Below are 16910 nucleotides of genomic sequence, written 5' to 3' on the forward strand. Positions count from 1 at the left end.
AGGAAAATGCATGGCCCAGGCTCCTGGCAGCCGCACGCAGTGTGACCACAGCTGAGCAGCTCTGCAGGAGTGGTGGCCCCATGGTCACAGGGACGGGATCACAAACCAGGATCCTCGAACGGGCTGGGATCTGATCACTTCCCTGGCCCTCACCCCCAACACCCGTCCAGGTGCACATGCACATACATGTAGTTGCACACACACGTGCACACCCTCCTACACCACCCAGACAGTCCCCACAGCAGGCAGCCAGGATGGAGGGAGCACCTTTCCGCCTGTGTTTCACTATGGGTCTGGGCTTGGACCGACTCGGTACAGCCAGTCATCGGGACAGGCTCCAGCCTCTGGCCAGGGTCGGGAGGCAGAGGCACCGCCCCGACTGAGCTCTCGGAGCTGGGCAGTGCCCCTTCTTGTTCTCCTGCCCCTCAGTGGGTAGCTGGTCCTGCTGGGTGCTTGGGTCCAGCACAGCTGCCACAGGCTAGGCCACCAGCCTAGACAGGAAGAACAGGGTGAAGATGGCAGAGCCCCTGGGAGAGCTTCCTGGGACCAGATCTTCAGCTTGTGGGCAGCAAGCACCCCCCTGGCTCTCGCCCTGCAGGCTGCCCGGCTTCATCACTGGTGGGGTCAATGGTGGGGCAGCCCCTCCTGGGGCCCAGCACCACAGTGCCCTCTGTCCCCAGGCCTGCCCAGCTCTTTGTAGGGTCCTGGAATGCCCCTTCACTGACCCCAGTGGGAAATGAAACCACCTCTAATGAAAGTCCTGTCAACCAGATGCAGTCCGTGGGCCTGGCTGTGCTGTGCCTCAACTCCAGGAAGAGGATCACCGGGCAGCCTGGTGGGCAGGTTCCCCTGGTATGCCAGATTTCTCTGCAGCTTGCGACAGAGGCACTTGCAGGGAGGCACATGTATGAGTGCAGGACAGAGGAGCTTTCATCAGGCAGAGACTGTGTGTTTGTAACAGCCCCGTCCAGGTTGCTTTGTTTTGAATCTGAGGTGGTTTTCAACTCCACTCTGGGCGTCCACCCAACAGGTGCCTGTGGACACCCACCTGCTCCCCGCCATGCAACTTGCTAACCTTCAAGCGGATCAGTGACTACTCCCCAGTCTGATGGTCTGCAGGAGTGTGGGGGCAGCAAGGTTACAGGGCCTCAGGCCAACCGGGGCATTTGGGCACAGCTTGTACATCTGGGGCTTTTTCACAGAAAGACGAGGGTGCTGAAGGGCCCCTGAAGGTCCCAAAGGTGGCAGGGCCGGGCCAGGCAGTGAGCCCGAGCCTGGTGTCCAGAGGCCGACGGGAACCACTGCACAGTGGCCGTGGCCAACAGGCTGCTCAGAGCATGTCATTTTTAGGACCTTTCCTGGACCTTCCATTCCAGCTCTCTGTAGGTTTTCCAAGCGTCTTGTTCTGGCATTGACCAAACTGTTACCCAAGAAGTAGGCCTTCACCTGCACCTCCAGTTCATTCAGCTGGTTCTGACAGCTTCAGGAACAATCCACGGAGCTGCTCCCAGCCTCCTCTGCAAGGCCCCCCCAGCCCCTGCTGGCCTCCCCTGCACAGTGCAGAGGTTCATTCAGGCCCACTGTGAGAGGCAAGGGGTACAGATCTGAGAAGCAAGGTCTTATCTCCCAGGGGCAGGACGGAGTGAGGGATGGGCTGATGAAGGGTACACCTGCATGGGGCAGCAAGCAGCCCCAGGGGCTTAAAACTGTGTCCAGCTGCAGCAGGCCTGCCGGAGCGACCACGCAACATCTGTGACACCTCAGCTGAGGGCTGCACTTGGCAGTCACATCTTCCCAGACAGGCGACTGCCAGTCCTGAGAATACTGCAAAGGCTCACCACCGAGAAATGGAGGTTACTCTCGAACCCTCAGGCATCCACACAACTCCCCTCCCTGCTTGGCTCCACTACAAACCCTGAGTGGGCATTGAGGACACAGCCATCTCCACACAGGGTATGAGAAGGAACAGCGGCCTTCCTGTGAGTAAATGCAGCAACCCAGCACACACAGCACTGCCACATGGAAAGCTTGGCTCAGGTCAGTCAAATCCCAGTTAAGGACGTGGCTCGCTGGTTGCAGATGGAAACTTCTAGCAACCCAGAAACCAACTGTGATAGTTTATGATGAGGGACGTGATCCCACCACTCTCGGGTCTTTAGGTAGACACCAACGCAGCACATCAAGTGTTTGCAGCTCAGACACCCACCCATCCCAGCCAGGTCTTTCCGGCGGCTCCGCCAGCCTGCTCATCCGGCAACGCGGACTCCATAGGGTGAGCCCAATGTCGACACTTGTTCTGCAGTTTGCTGCTGAGTCCTGCTTCCATCACTGAAGTGCCCACTTCACTAAGGAGTGAACCTGGGAGAAGGCGCCTGGCCTGGCTGTGGCCCAGCAGGGATCCAGGCCCAGACGGCTGGGCTCAGCCCTGCAGAGACCCCCCTACCCTGAGGAAATCCTGCGCAGGAATCTGTGGGCAGAGCAGGCAGGGTTCTCCAAGGCACGCTGTCACCCCTGAAAGGAAGATCGGTTCCCTGGGAGGAATCTGCTATCTTCACACTGTTCCACGTCTTCAAATAAATATGCATTACTTTTTAACCTTAGAAACTGAACTTCTGAGGCGGAAGGGGCTCCGAAGCTGTGTGCAAGGTGCACTGCACAGGAGGGGCACCCACCATGTGTCAGGAAATGCCCCCGTGAACCCATCAACTAAAATGCCCTCTCCCCTCAGTTCAGTCAGAAGCAGACTACAGAGAACAGTGCCAAAATTTTAGGTCACTGCAATTTGTATTTCTGTTTCTGAATAAACATTTTGTAAACAAAATTGTTAAACACTTGGAAAATGTGTTCCCAATTAAAGTCAATTTGTAGCTACATACTTAAAAATACCACATACACGGCCAGGTGCGGTGGCTCACGCCTATATTCCCAGCACTTTGGGAGGCTGAGGCAGGTGGATCACCTGACGTCAGGAGTTTGAGACCAGCCTCATCAACATGGCAAAACCCCCATCTCTACTAAAAATACAAAAATTAGCCGGGTGTGGTGGCACATGCCTGTAATCCTAGCTACTCGGAAGGCTGAGGCAGGAAAATCGCTTGAACCTGGGAGGCAGAGGTTGCAGCGAGCCAAGATCACGCCATCGCACTCCAGCCTGGGCAACAAGAGTGAAACTCCGTCAAAAAACCAAAAAGGCCCGGCGCGGTGGCTCATGCCTGTAATCGCAGCACTTTGGGAGGCTGAGGCGGGCAAATCACGAGGTCAGGAGTTTGAGACCATCCTGGTCAACATGGTGAAACCCCATCTCTACTAAAAATACAAAAAATTAGTTGGGCATAGTGGTGGGCACCTGTAATACCAGCTACTCGGGAGGCTGACGTAGGAGAATCGCTTGAACCCAGGAGGCAGAGGCTGCAGTGAGCTGAGATCGCGCCACCGCACTCCAGCCTGGACAACAAAGCGAAGACTCCATGTCAAAAAAAAAAAACGCGCCACACACAGACTAAACCTGTAGATAAATGCTAGGAAAACAGCTGATTACTCAGCCACTGTGCACCACGGCGGAAACAAGTGGGCTTTGCTGTACAGTATCACAGATGAACACAATGAGAGTCCAGGGAATGAGGCTCCAGCTATACTTCTAAGTCATAGCAGCTGTTCTCTCCTGTCTCTGTGGTCCCAAAAGTCACATTCTCTGAGCGGTTTATAATTTTGAAGGCTACCAAAACAGGCACTACAACTACTACTAATGCTAAACAAATGATGTTTTTAAAAGATAAAAATGCTATACAGAAACAAAATGGTGCTTTAGGTTTATTGCTATAAAACACATACCCTTTAAACTAGGGTCCATGAGGATTAACTTTCGACATCAGGGGGCTGTCAGAGGTCATGGACACCCCCAGCCCCAGCCAGGTACTGAACAAGGTAAATAATTTGCTCTGCAACCCCGTGTGTGTGTGTGGGGGGGGAATAAAAGTAACCCAGCGTCCATTTAATAATGCAGCCAAGTGAAATTCCTTTCCCCACCTTACAAAGCACCATTAGGTAACACAGCAGAACTGATCCTGCAGAAAGGTCGCTGGAGGGTCAGGCCGTAGTCACAACTAACGCCACATTCCCATTTTGTTTGCTGGATAATTTTTTAATAAAGTAAGGTTTACATCACTGATATTTAAGAACGGCTATATGCACAAAAGAAAACACACCTTTTTGGTTAAGGGGTAAGGAAGTTAGAGAAAGCATGAGAAACAGGGAGCATGTGGGGTGAGGTGGGGCAGGAGCGGAAGGCTGCAGGCACCCCCAGCTCACGCCCTGCCTGCGGCAGCCCCCATGGCCCTACAGATCAAGGTGCCACGAATGGCGACAAGGATTCGGATCTCTGTCATTCTAGACTTCAGCCTAGCCTCAACCTTTTGCTTCAGCACCCATCTAACAGAGCAGTGCAGGCATCTCCCATCCAGCAGCAATGCTATTTCCTCCCCAGGGCGGGTGCCCGGGCTGGCCCTGACAGGAGCCTCCAGAAACACTGCCTTAAGGAGGCACCACCGAGGGGCTCTGAGGTCCCTAAAGACCAGCTGGTGCCCGCGATCTCCAAACAGACAAACATTTGACCTTCGTCTTCAATGACATTTACATATAAATAGACATAAATAAAATCCTCCATAATTTACACTTAAGTCTAGGAAGATGTGGCTCCCACAGATTTTCTAACGACAAAAAAAGCGTAGCTGGGTACGGTTCTTGATTCTCACCCAGGTCTCACTGTAGCACAGAACATAACGAAGTATCATCGCACACACATTCAAAGTGAAACATGAGACATTCACACTGTTGACTCAGACTGTAGTGATGCTCACTGCAAAAAAAAAAAAAAAAAAAAAAAAAAAGCCCTTATTTAAACCTTAAAAAAACGAAACACACCAACTGCCATTGTTTAGGCTATAAAAGTTCTAATGTAGCAGCCAAGGATGTTTATAGAAAAAATATACTTTTAAGAAAATAGCTGAAAAAATCTAAAGAAATAAGGTATAAAAAGTTTAAAAAATATATCTTAAGACAAAATACTGCCCAAAACATATAAAACTGAATTGTAAAAATTCACCTATCTAAATGTAAAGGAGGTTGATGCAGCTGTGGCCTGCCGCCCTCTACAGTGGGGGACACAAAGAGACACAAGGGGCCCAGGGCTGTGGGGACATCAGAACTGGCCCAGAGACAGAAGCCTTCCAGGAGAACAGCCTCTGCCTGGCCCTCCACAGCGGGAAGTAAGTGGGATGGGCCTGGGGCTGCAGACCCCACTGGTAATGGGCTGTTCTGGGATTTCTCAGAATCAGCAGACAGGGCAGCAAGGCTGGGCCGCTGGCGGCAGGCGCACCCTCCATGGGAGCCAGTGCTCACGTGTCCAAGCGTCAGAGGCGGCTGTGAGCGCTCAGGGCTCCTGCTCAGGTCTCCACCAGGATCTCCACCACGTGGTCCAGCTCGCCCAGGTCAGACTTGCAGCTGGAGCTAGGGCCCGGGGTGGCTGCAGCCAAGCCCTCAAGCCCTTCACAGGGGCCTGGCCTGGCACCCGCCATCATGCCTGTCAGTACTGTGTCCAGGTCATAGTAGGGACTGTCTACATCTGAGAACAGCTCTTCCATGCAGCTGGGGTTTTTGGTCTCCAGCGTTTCAAATATCTGATCAAGTGACTTGTGAAAGCTTCCTCTGTTTTCTCGAGGGCCATCCATCTCCCAGACACTGCTCTGCGGGTGCCTTGGTGCCTGCGCTGAGGTGACTGGGCAAAGGTCAGAAACTGGGCCCTGTGTGTGGCCATTTCCCAACCCAGGGGCAGGATGTGCCCCCTCCTGCTCCCACGCTGCACGGCACAGGATCTCCGTGGAGACCAAGCGGTCGAGCGGCGCCCGCCCTGCAGCCTGGGGTGCCACTGCGCACCACGTCCCATCCTGCGTCATCTCCTCTTGAATCTGCCGGACCGTGTTGGCAATGAGAACTGAGCGGCACAGATTGGGCTCCACAAGCATGTGGCAAAGCTGCAGCTTCACCAGAGACATGTCCAGGAGCGACTGCCGCTGTAGGCTGTATGAGGACACAGTCTTCAAGCCGGCCAGGGCTCCCTCCACGTCTTCCTCGTGGCCAACACATTTCCTCTTCAGTCCTCGTGCAAACATTGTGTCCTGCAGAAACCAAGGAAGATACCACTTAGCACACAGCGGACTCTCTAGCAGATAACGCCCCTTGGATTCCGTCTGACTGCCCTGACTGTACACAAGCAGCAGCGACTCTGTAACAGGCAGGGAAGTCAGAGCTGAGATGTGGAGGCCAGTGGGAGACCCCCTCAGATCAGCTGCCATCCTGCCTAATCCAGGCACAAGTCACATTGTGAGAAACGACAAACCTCTAAACTGTACCACAGCAGTGTTCTCCAGCAAAAAAGGTAAATGAACTAAAAGTAGGAGAAATATATAGAGAAATATAAGTGTTTGAGAGCTTGGCCGAAAATCTGTTATCAAAAAATCTAATTGTGGTGCATGCGAAAGAAGAGACCCTGGGGTAACATGAGATGAATGTGAACTATGCCAGCCTGCAGAGGGCGCAGGGCTGGGGACAGGGCCAGGCGCACACACCTACCATTCCAACTTCCCTCAGGATCCTGCCTGGGACAAAGTCACTTCTACGTTCAGAAGGGTTAGTGCCTTCCCCCTCAATACTTTCACTAAAAGCCTCTCTATGTCGCAGACAGCCATGCTGGAAAGCTGTGCCACCAGGAACGCACAGGGGAAGGACTGCAGGGCCGTATGCTCTTCCCATGCAGCGAGTGGGCTGTGTTTCATGCACAATTCTCCAAGGGACACAGGGTCCCCTGGCAGAGCCCATGTGGCCCTGGGCAGCCCCTTGTTCCCACACCCGCCTGTGCTGCCTGCCTTAGGGATCACACCCATTCCTTGGCTCCCCCCACCCACCCCCACCAGTTCCTTTCTCCCAAGGTACAGAGGCTCTGCCTGGCTGCTTTCTACTTGACATCTCTCAGGGTCAATGCCCTCCACTGGAGAGCTCTTGACGAGTTTGCACAACCATGGCTTCAGGGGCCACCTGCTCCCTCTGATCCCAACTCCTTTCTTTTCAAAGGAACCGAAACATGGCAGGGTGTGTGTCGGGGAGGGGGGGCGGGGGGAAGGGGGGCTCCCCACCAGTGTGTTGTGGCAGCCCACAGCTGGCCAAGGCAGCATTTCTCAGCGTGTCTCAGCACTGGCGCTGCTGGTTGAAGACGCAGATTCCTGGACTTTACCCCAGACCTGGGCAACTCCGGGCTGGTACCTGAGGCTCAGCCTTGCTGAGCAGGCTCCACTCAGACGCATAGCACAGATGCACTAGATGGACATTGGCCATGTCTACTCTTAGAAATACAAGTCTGTGCAAACTTTTTTTTTTAACTGATTCTAAATTGGAATATCTCTGGGGCATTAAAGGCAGAGCAGAGAAGAGGGTGGGCTCTGGCTTTTGACAGGTGCCATTCTGAGCCAGTGCCGCCTGTGGGGAGCTGGGATGACAGCTGGCTCAGGGCCACACTGGCTGGCAGAGACTGACAGGACAAGCATCTCACATATGATTAAGTTTATCTCTTCTCATGCTTGTGATGTAGTGAAACATTATTACTTCAAATAATTCAAGTTATGCATAAATAGGGTTACAATCTTTTGAATACGCAAACTTTGGAACTTCTCTTTCTCTTAGTCAATCTGAGGGCTCCCTGGGACCAGGGTATACCCAGGTGCTTCTGGAAAGCTGGGGTGTGGGAGGTGTATGCTGTCTCTGCTGGGGGTCTGGAGACCAAGGACGGGAAGTTGTGCAGGGCGGGAGAACTGGCTGCCAACCATACCCCTTCCCAGGAGCCCCTCTGGAGGCTCCCACCTGCTGCTCCTACTTTGAATAAACAGAAGAAAGGTTCCCCCTGTTCTCTGAATTTCCTTTCAGTGTCATAGATCTCAATTGCCTGTGCATTTAACACACCTAAATTTTATAAAACTAAGTGACGTCTTGGGCATTTATCCGAGAGAAATAAACCAATGTTCATGCAAAAACATGTTCCAGAATGTCCATAGCAGCTTTATTTGTAATAACTCCAAACCAGAAACAAGGAAAACGTCCCTTTCACCTGGGTATGGTGACACACACTCTGCTCCATTTATGCCACCAAATCCTACTCTGCAATAGAAAGGAATGAACTGTTGATACACACAACGGATCCTTCCACAAGGGAATTATGCTGAGGGAGAAAAGCCAACCTCAGAAGGGTGCCTGCTGTGCGATCCCATTTATGCTACACTGCAGTGCTGACCCAGAGCTGAGGGGTGGCACGGCTAGAACAGGACCTGCGCAGGGAGATCTCGGGGGTGAGGGCCCTTCTGCTCCTGGGCTGTGGGGGTGGTTCCACTCTGACTGCACAGCACGGGACACACGCACATGGGCCTGCAGCAGCCATGTGATCACGTGGACCTGGGGCCTGGCTGTGCATCCTACGAGGATGCCAACCCTGGGAAGCAGAAGAAGGGCACAGGGGCCTCCTGAACACTGCTCTGCAACGTCCCCTGGTTCTACAATTATTTCAAAATTAAAATTAAAAGAAAACTTACATAACCCTAGCTTATTTCCCCTACAACACCGATTTCCCCAGCAGCATGCAAGTGTCACCACAGGCACAACCCTCCGGCTGTGTACCACCTCTCACACCTGCATACACTAGCTTCTCAACTCATTCTAAATGAAGGACACTTTACCACCAAAATACATTTAAACATTTCAACTACTTCTGGTAAATATTCAAGTTCTTTGTGTCAGCCACAAATTTAACTTTTCAGAGGTTTTCATCCCAATCCATTGTTTAAATCACTGGCTTAAAACTGCTAAGTGTATTGAGAATTAACATAAGGCTATGTCAAACTACAAAAGACACCCTGTGTTGAGGAAAAGATTAAGTGCCACGGTTTCCTCTGTGGGAAGTCACTATACCTTCTGGGTTTTTAGTTTCTCTTTCAACCCTATCTCAATCCCAAGCCTGCATAACAATGGATTAATTTAAGACCCAAACCAAATCCTCTTGAACAGCATGCATTCAGCCCAAGTTTACAGACAGAAGAACCCCTGGCTGCCTCCCTTGACTCTGGAAACCCAGCAGCACAACCCCCATAATGTAGGGTCTACAGAAGGTCAGCATGGCTGACCAGGACGATGAGGGCAACTCACAGAAGGAACGAGAATACCAATGGGACAGACCAAGAAGACCCACAACCACACTGGCAACCAGCTCAAGAAGCTGGCCCAAGCTCCTAGTATCCTCTGGATCCCACTTTCCTTTCCTCTGAGTTCTTAGAAATGCCAGGTCATGAACCTCCCATTGGGGATCTTAAGAGGATGAATTAAGTGCTTGGCCTGGTGCTGTCAGCCAGTCCTAAGGGCAGCACTAGGAATACGTGACCGTCGGAAATCACCCTAACATCTGCTCCGAGCGAGGAAATACACCAACAAACCATGGCGGAACCACGCACAGAAGCAGAACTATCAGCCATCATCTGCGGCAAGCGGTCCGAAAGCAGCCCTTTACCTTCAGTAACCAGCCAGGAAGCCAGGTTGCCCTAGTCACTCTTGCAGGAAGCCTGGCTGCTTTCTCTAGGAAGCTAAACAGTCATTTCCACAGCAAGCAGCCCAAAATGGCCAGGACATGATTAGCTGACAACCTCTCCAGTTTTTGTCCCTGCTTCCAATTTAGGACCAACCAGAGAAAGCCAAACGTGTTCTAAGCCATCTCATAGGAGCCCTACTTCTTTTTGTTGTTGTGTCACCCAGGCCAGAGTGCAGTGGCGTGGTCTCAGCTCACTGCAACCTCCACCTCCCAGGTTCAAGGGATTCTCCTGCCTCAGCCTCCCTAATAGCTGGATTACAAGCGTGTACCACCAGGCCTGGCTAATTTTTGTATTTTCAGTAGAGACGGGGTTTTCACCACTGTTGGCCAGGCTGGTCTCCAACTCCTCACCTTGGGTGATCCACTCACCTTGGCCTCCCGAAGTGCTGGGATTCTAGGTGTGAGCCACCGTGCCCGGCCAGGAACCCCACTTCTAACCAGCCACCCCAGTCCCCCAAGTCAGCAGCCTCCATCAGCCACCCCTGAGCTTCCCTGGTTGCCACTTTAAAGCTCTCCTGTTCCCTCGCCTATGAGTTTCTGCCAATCACAAGGGAGAAGGGCCGCACCCTTGCTAGGGGAAGCTCTGGATAAACAGCCTCTGCCTGTTCTCACCTGGTTGCTTATTTCCACAGCTCACTGTAGACAATCTGGAAGAGTATCAAAAACCACAAAACAAATTTTCTCCCAGGATCCTATCCACTCAGAAAAAAAGTCACCACCTGGGTTCTTCCTTTCCTGGGTTCCTCCTTTCCAGCCGTTTCTCCCAGCACTTTCCTCTCTGCATAAGGGAGGGAAGTTTCACACTACTGACAATTTTCCCAACCACAAATGATACCAGTTTCTAACTTTAGGTGCTTTGGTATTTCTAGCATTTGGCTTCCTCAGCCTCGACTCTACTTACTAGGGTGATGTGCAGGTACATTTTTAAGAGGCTTGACAAACATTATCAAACTGCATCCTAAGAAGGTGGAACAATCCATCAACTTTGCCCTACACTAATTTCTGCACACTTGCTGGTAAAGCTTCCTCTTGCTTTGCCAAGTCTCTGAGCCCCCCAGCTAAGCATTCCTTCCCTCCTCCACCAAGCTCCACCTCTGTGTTCCTATCCTGTTCCACAGCTGCTGTTCTGCCACAACCAGACACCCTGGCCTCCCTGTGTAGGTCCTTTTCTGGCCATGCCATCCTTCAGCTCTGGGTCAGAACAACAATGTGGCATAAATGGGATCCCACAGCAAGCATCCTTCTGAGGTTGGCTTTTCTCCTTCAGCATAATTCTCTTGAGATCCCTGCGAACTGTCTTGTGTCAACAGTTCACAACAGAGTATGATTTGGAGGCACAGATGGAGCACAGCGTCACCGCACCCCAGCTGAAGGGGACTTTTTCCTTGTTTCCAGTTTGGAGTTATTACACATAAAGCTACCAAGGACATTCTAGAACATGTTTTTGCATGAACATTGGTTTTTCATTTCTCTTGGAAAAATGCCCAAGAAATAACCATTTTATAAAATTTAGAAGTGTTAAATGCACAGGCAATGAGATCTATCACACTGAAAGGAAATTCAGAAAACAGGGGGAATATTTTTTCTGTCTATTCAAGGGCAGGACCAGCAGGTGTGAGCCTCCAGAGAGGCTCCTGGAGAGGGATGGCGGTCCTTGGCCTAGTTTCATCTCTCTCAGTTGTAAACATTCTTTTTTTTTTTTTTAAAGACGGAGTCTCACTGTCGCCTGGGCTGGAGTGCAGTGGTGCCATCTCAGCTCATGCAACCTCCACCTCCCGGGTTCAAGCAATTCTCCTGCCTCAACTTCCCAAGTAGCTAGGATTATAAGGTGTGCACCACCACGCCCAGCTAATTTTGTATTTTTAATAGAGACGGGGTTTCGCCATGTTGGCCAGGCTGGTCTCGAACTCTTGATCTCAAGTGATTCGCCTACCTTGGCCTCCCAAAGTTCTGGGATTACAGGCATGAGCCATCACACCCAGCCACAAGCATTCTTTTAAGACTTAAACAGGCCGGGTACAGTGGCTCATGCCTGTAATCTCAGCACTTTGGGAGGCTAAGGTGGGCAGATCACAAGGTCAGTAGATTGAGACCATCCTGGCCAACACGATGAAACCCCATCTCTACTAAAAATACAAAAAATTAGCTGGGAGGGTGGCACATGCCTATAGTCCCAGCTACTCGGGAGGCTGGGGCAGGAGAACTGCTTGAACCCGGAAGGCGGAGGTTGCAGTGAGCAGAGATCGCGCCACTGCACTCCAGCCTGGGCGACAGAGTGAGACTCCATCTCAAAAAAAAACACTTGAAATAAGTTGAATGCACACGATCTGGTGTATTCTGACAAAGGAATGCAACTCAGGAACAAACCTCAATGATTTATGCAACATGGATAAATTTCAAAACATTATGCTGAATAAAAGCAGCAAGACACACACAAAAATATGTACTGTAGGATTCTATTCATCTGAACCTTCAGGACAGGCAAAGCTAATGTAAGTTGTGAAAACACAGAAGGGTAGCCACCATCCAGGTGGAAATGCTACAAGGGGCCAGAGGGAATCCTCCAGAATGATGGAGATTCTCTCGCCCCTGTAGGACTCGCGTAACCCAGGGACCTGCGTAGATGTGCCTGGTTATACAAGTCCTACAAGGGACGAGAGAGAATCTCCATCATCCTCCATTGCATCTCATCCCATGCACAGATCCCATTCTGGTACCATGAGAATATCCCTGTTCAGTCACTTCAAATCATTCCTGTCCAATGTTCCAAATCTCTAGCAGCTAATTCTGTGTTGTACCCAATATTTTAAAATGCTAACAAGTTTATTACTATTAATACAAAAAGGAGTAAAGCTCACAGGTGTTTTTTACAGTCGTGTGACCCCTAAGAGCTGTCACCCAGAACATGCGTTCAGGGGTGAAGAGGATAAGGTTGGGCCCAGAGAAGCTGGCCTGTGAGGATCACCCTGAATTGGGCCATATCTGTGTTTCGGACAAAGTCAGCAAGAGCATCGTCTTGACCAGCCCTGAGGGATGCCTGGGCTGGGCCCAGCTCCCTGAGGGCCTCCTGTGTGACTCTGGCCTGAGGCTGCTTAACTCCTAATATGGAAGGAAGGGCCCTACACCATACGGGTGGGGCTGTGGAGCCTAGCTCCTTGCTCAATTTTTTTTTTTTTTTTTAAGACAGAGTCTCATTCTGTCCCCCAGGCTGGAGTGCAGTTATGCAATCTCAGTTCACTGCAACCTCCACCTCCCAGGTTCAAGCGATTCTCCTGCCTCAGCCTCCTGAGTAGCTGGGACTACAGGCACGTGGCACCACACCTGGCTAATTTTTGTAATTTTAGTAGAGATGGGGTTTCACCATGTTGGCCAGGCTGGTCTCAAACTCCTGACCTCAGGCAACCCGCCCACCTCAGCCTCCCAAAGTGCTGGATTACAGGTGTGAGCCACCATGCCTGACCCCCTGCTCAGTTTTGAAGCTCCTACTACACATCTAGTTAAATGCCTAAAATCCCACCAACTCCACAGGGTGTCAACAGGACAGCCAAGGCGTTCACCCCTCAGTCAACTCCCAGCACCGCCCTTAGGCTTCTAAAGCAAGCACCAACCAGAGAGAAAAACGAAGAGGGTCAGACAGACTGAGGACATGTCCGACATGGCAGGTGGAACAGCCAACAAGCCACTAGGGACAGAGTAAACGAAGCCCACGGAGGCAGAGACCAGCCGAGAGCAGCCCCGCAGTGCTACTCAGGCAAGCAGCCTACAGCTGAGGGACCGGCCCTTCACTACAGCAGCAGTGGCCACACCTTCGTGGCTGAGCAATCCCACGAGGCTGGCTGAAAATGCAGATTCCCAGATTCTGACCAATAGGGCTGGGACTGCTGGGCACAGACTCAACTCTGACCTAACTTGTCACCTTCACAGCTGGACTTGCAGCCACTTCGAAGTTTCGGGTTAAGCAAATCATCAACAATTTCCATTTCTCACACATCAGATAAGCTTTGAAATACTCTATCGGAAAAACAGGAAGAAGAGGAGCAAGGTCTTCGGTCTTGAGATCTACTGAGTGGGAGCTCCATCTTCCACTACAGTCTGCTGAGGCTGTTCATGAACAATTACTGATATGTTAATTTCAGGGTTTTGTTTTTTTGTTTTTGAGACGGAGTCTTGCTCTGTCTCCCAGGCTGGAGAACCTCTGCCTTCTGGGTTCAACTGATTCTTCTGCCTCAGCCTCCGGTGTAGCTAGGATTCCGATTACAGGCATGCGCCATCACGCCCAGCTAATTTTTGTATTTTTAGTAGAGACGGGATTTCACCATGTTGGCCAGCTGGTCTCGAACTGGGGACCTCAGGTGATCCATCCGCCTAGGCCTCCTCCCAAAGTGCTGGGAAGTGTGAGCTACCGCGCCCAGCTAATTTCAGGTACTTTTGTTACTTGGAACGATACACCTTCTTCTCCCTGAAAACATGTTCCAGTGGCAAGTTGAGGGAAACTTCCTGGCCCCTTTTCCAAGATAAAGCCTACCACTCTTCCTAGAAAAAAGGGTGTAACTCACTTTGTGTTGATTTCCACCCCAATCATAAAACATGGTGACACTTGAAAATAAAGTGGTTGTACGTAGAAAGTTTATAAAACGTAAGTTTTGGGAACAGGCGATGTTTTTCTGTGGCTCACTTTGAGAGAACGGTTATCTGGGTCCTGCCGTCTCGTGCGTCCCACACGAAGGCCACAGGAGAGGCGAGGCAGCGGAGACCCTCTATTCCAGCAAGCTGTAGGAGCCTTTGTCACGACGATCCTGTTTACGGGACCAGAGGCGTTTGAAAACGCGGAGGAAAGCTTGCCTCCGACTTCTGCAAGTGTCTCGGGGACTTTTCCCAGTCCCACCTCGGAACGCCGGAGGGGCCCAGGAAAGACGGCGCTGGCCGACCGCCCGGGGTCTGGGCCTCCTCCCACATCCTCGGCCCTCTCCGCGGCCGGGATCCAACTGAGGGGGCTGCAGCGCGCCCTGGCCCGGTTGGTTGGGTCGGCCCGGGGCAGGGCGGGGGCGGCCGTCGCGGGTTGCGCCCGGCGTTCCCTCCGCGGCAACTAGAGCCGAGGTACGGGAAGCGCCGCTGCGTACCGCAGCCGGGCCCTCGCGAAGTCGCTCCCGTGTGGGGCCGCCCGGAGGCCTCGGCGAAGCCCCAGCTCCGCGCTCCGCATGGAACGCAGACGGCGGCCCGGGCCCCCTTAGCAGCGGCCACCCCGCGGTGGAACCAGCGCCCAGGAGGGCGGCGAGGGCGCCCGCGGCAGCCCCAGCAGGAATCCTGACCGCCGCCTCCGCCCCGGACCCAACCCAGCGCCAGGAGCCACAGACTCCGCGTACCGCCCCCGGGCTCCTCCGCGCCCGGCAGCACAAACGCGCGCGCCGCCGTAGACGCCCTCGCGGTCAGCCGGACCCGCTCACCTGACCCGGGAGGCCGCCCGCCGGCTCCTCTGCTCAGCCGCCGCCACCGCCGCTGCCACCAGCTTCCCGCCGCTGAGGGAGGAGCGCCCGCCGGCGCGGGGCGGGGCGTGCGACCGCCACTCAGCGTCCACAAAGGGTCGACGCTGCGCCCTCCGCGCGCCGTGCCCGCTGATTGGCCACTCACGGACCGGGGGCGGGGTCTCTTGTTCAAACCCGCGCGGACGGGGCATCTACGGCGCGTGTTCCCGCGCTGCGGCGACGGCCGTTGGGGCTCGCGCGCGCCCTCTGTCGCCCCGCCCCCGCCCCGCCTCCGCGCCGGACCCCGCGACCCCCACGCCCCGCCGGCTCCCAGGTCTCCCCGCGCCCAATCCGGCCCCGCCCAGCCCCACCCGCTCGCAGGTCTCCGCGCGTCTTCCCCTGAACTGAATGCGCCTGCGCCGGGGGCCCACGTGGTGCTGGCGGGCATGGCGGGGCAGCCTGGTAGGGCTGATCCTCTCTCGCTTCTGCCTGGGTTAACTTCCCTGCCGAGGGATTCGTGCCGGGATGGGGAGGAGCCGGGCACGGCAGTTCCCGGGCGGCCTGGGCTCTGAGGTCTATCCCAGCCTTTCCAGAAACCGCGGAAGCCTCCAGAGGCTTCCCAGGTTTACACGTTAAGAAATGTAATGTGAAAGTAGAAAGCAGGGAAACAAGTTGATGATGGCTCACTGTATCCTGGAACTCGTGCTCAAGTGATCCTCACGCCTCAGCTTCCCACGTGGCTGGGACTACAGAAGTGTCACCACACCAAGTTAACTTTTTTTTTTTTGGTAATTTTGTAGAGACGGAGTATTGCCTTGTTACACAGCCTGGGCTCCAACTCCTGGCCTTAAGTGATCCTCCTACCTTGGCCTCCCCAAGTTCTGGGATTACAGGCATGAGTCACCACAACCACCAAGAATCACTGTTGGTAGTAGATTTGGAGGAGGCGGCAGGAAGGTTGGAAGTAGAAAATCCTATTAGGTTACTATCCAAGTAAAAGAAAATGGGACTTGATAAAGGTGACTACATGAGACTTTAAAGTTTATGCATGTCAAAGTGAAAAGACTAATGGGGAAAAAAGGTTTTCCTGGCTGTATCCCACATAAAGGTTAAATTCCTTAGTATACAGATATTCTGCAGATGAAATCTAGATCACCAAAGAAAAGTGGTTTGGACATGGTGGCACCCACCTGTAATCCCAGCTACTCAGGAGGCTGGGGTGAGAGAATCCCTTGAACCCAGGAGTTGGAGGCTGCAGTGACCTATGATTGCACCACTGCACTCCAGCCTGGGCAGACAAGAGCAGTGGAAATTAAAGCTGTGCTGGAGTGCCGTTTGCCACAGGTCAAATTGGCAAAGATCTAAAATAATGTCTGGAGTAAGATAATATCTTCCAGAGCATATTAGTCTATTCTCATGCTGCTAATAGAGACATACCCGAGACTGAGTAATTTATAAAGAAAAAGAGGTTTAATGGACTCACGATCATGGCCGAAGACCTAGGAAAAGCAAAGGGACGTCTCACATGGCGGCAGGCAAGAAAGCGTGTGCAGGGATCTCCCCTTTATAAAACCATCAGATCTCAGGAAACGTATTCACTATCCGGAGAACAAAACAGGAAAGACCTGCCACATGATTCAGTTACCTCCCGCTGGGTCCCTCCCACGACATGGGAATTATAGGAGCTACAATTCAAGATGAGATTTGGTGTGATATTTCAACATATATATACAACGTATAATGATCCATCAAGGTAGATAGCATATCCATCA

The 16910-nt window shown here is 52.7% G+C and overlaps 2 protein-coding genes across 3 annotated transcripts in view; both read right to left on the reverse strand.

Annotated features, from left to right (window-relative positions):
* Positions 1-4120: 4120 nt before the first annotated feature.
* On the reverse strand, positions 4121-15297 carry CDCA4 (cell division cycle associated 4). Of its 2 annotated transcripts, none has more exons than XM_030930438.1 (2): positions 15121-15297; positions 4121-6173 (listed from the first exon to the last, which is right to left on the reverse strand). In XM_030930438.1, exon 2 carries the CDS (start codon positions 6165-6167, stop codon positions 5442-5444), a length of 726 nt encoding a protein of 241 aa, XP_030786298.1. In that variant the 5' UTR covers positions 6168-6173; positions 15121-15297; the 3' UTR covers positions 4121-5441. The 2 variants fall into 2 exon arrangements, with proteins under 2 accessions (XP_030786298.1, XP_030786297.1); XM_030930437.1 differs by lacking the exon at positions 15121-15297 and adding an exon at positions 13593-13971.
* Positions 6064-16910, reverse strand: part of GPR132 (G protein-coupled receptor 132) — a 54276-nt gene continuing 43429 nt past the window's right edge. Inside the window, exon 6 of the transcript XR_004057285.1 lies at positions 6064-6173. The gene's annotated coding sequence lies outside the window, so the exon portion shown is untranslated. The remainder of the gene's footprint in view (positions 6174-16910) is intronic.

This window comes from Rhinopithecus roxellana, chromosome 5, assembly GCF_007565055.1.
Source record: "Rhinopithecus roxellana isolate Shanxi Qingling chromosome 5, ASM756505v1, whole genome shotgun sequence".
Classification (NCBI taxonomy): Eukaryota; Metazoa; Chordata; class Mammalia; order Primates; family Cercopithecidae; genus Rhinopithecus; species Rhinopithecus roxellana.

What these genes read in the sequence shown, in the direction of transcription:
- CDCA4 (XM_030930437.1), bottom strand. Translation starts at nt 13,667, where the DNA reads ATGTGTGAGAAATGGAAATTGTTGATGATTTGCTTAACCCGAAACTTC. An exon ending in CTGCAAGTCCAGCTGTGAAG is followed by an intron (nt 6,174 to 13,592) that starts GTGACAAGTTAG and finishes TGGTTTCTGCAG; the next exon opens with GACACAATGTTTGCACGAGG.